A 4,626-nucleotide genomic window follows, 5' to 3' on the forward strand; every position below is an offset into this window, starting at 1 on the left:
ATCATCATGCAAGATAGATGTTAAAGCCATTCAAAAAATATTTTAATTCTCTAGTAACCTTAGTAAAAAAATTTTAAATAAATTTAAAGATTATTAATTTTTTGAGACCAAATTTAGCGCTGACATTTTCACTGCGTAATAATAAAATTGTATGTAGCAAAAAAGCAGTATGACAAGCAATATCTTTTGCTAGCAAGAAGTTCCGATCTCCGTCCTCCGCGCAGCGGCCTCCTTTGTCAAGGTTCGATTTTCGTAGTGATAAAGTTAAAAGAGAGTTGTAACCGCAACTAAAGTAACCTCAACTAAATTGACGTTTTAAAAGCTACTAAATTGTATATAATAAATTTTATTATTTATTACATGCCTGATAACTTTAAAAACAAAAATCAGGTAACTTAGATAACAGCCTGCTGCATACGCTGAGTTTAAGTACTTGTACACAAACTTAGCGTATGTAGCAGGTTGTAATGCTACTATACTACTACTACTACTACTACTACTACTACTACTACTACTACTACTACTACTACTACTACTACTACTACTACTACTACTACTACTACTACTACTACTACTACTACTAGTTAATTATTTATTTGATAATATTATTTGATAATTATAAAAAAGGTGTTTTTTAAATTGTGTTTTTATTTTATATTGATTATTTATTGTAAACTGGATTCAGTTTTAAAATCATATTATGTCTTAAGCAGCAGAAAAAAATTTCATTGAATCTTTTGAATTATTTGATTGGACAATGACGAATTATTAATGGGAAAATGTCATCTGTTGAAAATGCTAGAGCTATTTTCATCCTTTTATCGGCTTCAAATTTTAAAAACTCGACATTTTCTTACAATACAAGTCTAAAAACTGAAATTTTAGAACAGAATGCCTCAGTTTATAACACCATCTTAATTTTTCTAACATGTATAGTTAGTGCACTGGCCACGTTTGGAAACTTGTTGGTTATTTACTTTTATTTTTTTAACAAAAGACTACAAACCGTCAGTAACTTTCCTTTACTTTCTCTTTCAGTGGCAGATTTGATTGTCGGACTTTATCCAATAAACGCAAACACGCTTGAAGCAGTTTTAGGGTATTGGCCTTTTACAAATTTGTTTTGTGAGTTTACTTTAGTTTTAGATTACTTTTGCTGTCAGTCTTCAATTTATCATGTAATAATAATCAGCATTGACCGTTATTTATTAATTAAACAACCTTTAAAATATCGAGGAGACAGACGAAAATACGCTGTGAAATTAAGCATACTGCTCCTTTGGATAGTATCTTTCTTTTTATGGGCACCATCTATAACAATAAATAAGTACGTTTTTGGAAGATCATCCGAAAGGTTATGTTATAAAGGTTTTCTAAGATTTGATAAAATGAGCATTTACAGCTTTGAAACCTACATCCTTATAACGTCAGTTGGATTGGGGTATTTTATTATTCTTCCTGTTGTAATCTTCATATATGTAAAAATATATTTTTTAATAAAAATTCAAAATAAGATTATACCTAACGCATGTTGTTATGACAACCGTTATCGCAACCGGATTTTATCAACCGAATGCTCTACAGTAACGCTAGACGGCTCAAAAGCTGAAATTTCAAACGATGTTAAACTTAAAAAAAGACGGAGCAATGAAAGTGTCATGAATTTGAAAACAAGTTATCTCTTAAAACAAAAAGATCTTATAAGACATAAGAAATCGTTAAAAGTAATCGTACGTATACTAGTAGTATTTGTTATAACTTGGTTTCCATATAATCTGCAAATGATGTTGCTTCCTTATTGCCTGAATTGTTTCAACAGACTTGCGTTTGATATTAGCAATGTTTTATCTTACTCTAACTCAGCAGTAAATCCATTTGTATATGCATTTGTGAGTCCAGAATTTCGGTCATCTTTTTATAAAAGAAGTAAAAAAATATTTTTCATAAGATTTTTAACATGATTTAAAGATGAAATATCAATTATAATTTAAATTTTGCATTTTTACTTTTTATGTTTTAGAATTGTGTTAAGATAATTAGCCAGCATCGTTTTTTTTTTATAAAAAAGATGATGTAATAAAAAAATAAACCAAATTGTTTTTTTTTTGCAAAACTTTGTCTTCTATCAGTTTAAACCATAAATTTTCTACAAAATACATTAAGTTAAGAAATAAAAAGTCTTTTTTTTTTACTTTATTGAATGAAATTGGCGCAGTAAGTGTACACATCGACTGAATTATTTAGCAATAAACTTAGCGGGATAACACATCGACTGAACTTTATTTGCTACATAACAATATTTACAACAAAATTTATAATCTTAAGCAGCCGTGGGGCAGAGGTAGCGCACTTGCCTCAGAACAAAGGATCCGTGGTTCCAATCCCATCTCTGGGCAAGTTTTGTGACATCGGTTTGGAAGAAGGCATGAACTTCCAATTCAATGCTCATCGGCGGTGCTCTGTGATAAGACCGTATGGATCCAAAGAATGGGGCACCTAAATAAGAAAAAATAAAAAAATCTTGCAGGACTTCAAGAAAATTGTAATTTTTTTTTAAATATATGTCGATGTTTATATAAAAATAAAATAATAAAACTACAATGAAACTTTTACGTTACTCAAAGAATATATATAAAACAGTCAGGGGCTCGAAGAAGATACGGAAGGCTGGTGTCACCACAATCTTTTTATTGAGTCCCTTTACAATAACATTTAAAGCTCACATGGCTTTAGTAAATTTACAACAAAATGTTTTTTCTGAAAAATACAACGTGAAGAATAAAAACTCATATATACACACATACTCATATATACATACAGATATACAAATACATATAAAAACATACTTACACACTCATATACAAATATACTTACACAGTCAGAAATTAAGGAGATGCAATTTTATTTGTCGTTTAAAATAGAAAGTGCTTTTCAAATTTTTTATATTGTTATTTTTTAATTGATTCCATTACGGCAGTCCTTGGCTAATAATTGAGAATTTTGACACTTGCGATTTTACTCTGCTCAAGTGATAATTATGGTTGGTATTTGACCGAAGATTGTATTTTTGTGAAAACACCGATGTAAAAATATCTGAAAATACTTTTAGCAGGAAGTTATTCTTATATTTATACATAAATATTAATATTTGAAGCGAATTAAGATTTGATATATTTAGGACACTCATGTATTTTATTACAGGGGAAGGGTTTTCTAATCTCTTTAAATAGCTAACTGGTTTACATGCGTGGTATTTTCGGCTCTGTAATCTTTTTAATTTAGTTTTGTGTATGTTAGCCCAAGAAATATTAGCGTAGGAGAGATGAAAATGAACAAGACTGAAGTAAAGCATTTTGCATAATTTATAATCAACAAAGGCCCTAGATTTGTATAATACACTTATAGTAGAAGATATTTTTGCTTCGATGAGACTAATATGCTTTTTCCATGATAGGTTCTCATCAAATATTACTCCCAAAAACCTTGTATGATTTACTCGAATTTATTGGCTGACAGTTTTGACAACTTTAACGGAAGATTAGTTGATTGTCTTATTTTACGGAAGAGAGTAAAAATTGTTTTTTGATAACTTATAAGCAATAAACCATTGGTTAAAGCTTTCTAGCTCAGTGTTCATTGTTGCGAACAATATTTTTACATCAGAATTGTAGAATAAATTTATATCGTCTGCATACATAGTTGACGATATTTTCTGGGAAGCTTTATTCATATCATTAATATATTAAAATTATTAATATATTATATATTAAAAATAATAAGGTCCCAAGATTGATCCCTGTGAAACTCCGCAAACAATATTATGAGCTTCTCCAGGACAACAAACTGTTTTCTATTAAAAAGATAACTTTTAAGCCACTTATATGTTAGGCCTTTAATGCTGTAATACTTTAACTTTGAAAGAAAAATTCCATGATCAACAGTATCGAATGCCTTAGAGAGATCGATGAATACTCCTAGTACTTGTTCCCCTTTATCAAAGGACATAGATATTTTATTGGAAAGTTCAATAATAGCATGTTCAGTAGAGCAGTATCTCTAAAATCCAAACTGATTTTTGTATAAAAGCGTTTTTAATGTCATGTAATCATAAATTCTATTAAAAATTATCCTTTCAAATATCTTTGAAAAGACAGGGAGTAGTGATATAGGGTGGTAGTTGCAAACAGAAGAAAAGTCACCATTTTATAAAACTAGGTGAATTTTGGCTGATTTTAATTTATCTGGAAATATACTATTCTCATATGAAAATGCTATTAAATAAAATAATGGTTTACTTATACTATCCATAACTAAAATAGCTACATTACTGGTAATGTCGTCATACCCACATGACTTGTTACGCTTTAGTTCAAATAATGCTTTGTTAAATTCGTGTTTATTTATTTTTTCATTAGATATGCTAGTTGCGGGTTTCTCTCCCAAGTATTCATTAAACACTTTAGTTGACTGAACAATGTTAGATGCAAGAGAGGCGCCTACAATTAACAAAATATTTGTAAAACTCTTGACATATATTTTTTTTACTTGTTATAGTTTTGTTGTTAATATTTACTTTTTTCGATAAGCAAGAGAGTTTCTTTTTCTCTCATCCAGTTTCTTTATTTA

At 29.2% G+C, this 4,626-nt stretch overlaps 1 protein-coding gene across 1 annotated transcript; it reads left to right on the forward strand.

Annotated features, from left to right (window-relative positions):
• Window positions 1-684: 684 nt before the first annotated feature.
• LOC105843295 (muscarinic acetylcholine receptor M4) lies at window positions 685-2,025 on the forward strand. The gene has a single exon (XM_065791214.1). It carries the CDS (start codon window positions 780-782, stop codon window positions 1,959-1,961), a length of 1,182 nt encoding a protein of 393 aa, XP_065647286.1. The 5' UTR covers window positions 685-779; the 3' UTR covers window positions 1,962-2,025.
• The last annotated feature ends 2,601 nt before the right edge of the window (window positions 2,026-4,626 follow it).

This window comes from Hydra vulgaris, chromosome 02 (genome assembly GCF_038396675.1).
Source record: "Hydra vulgaris chromosome 02, alternate assembly HydraT2T_AEP".
Taxonomy (NCBI): Eukaryota; Metazoa; Cnidaria; class Hydrozoa; order Anthoathecata; family Hydridae; genus Hydra; species Hydra vulgaris.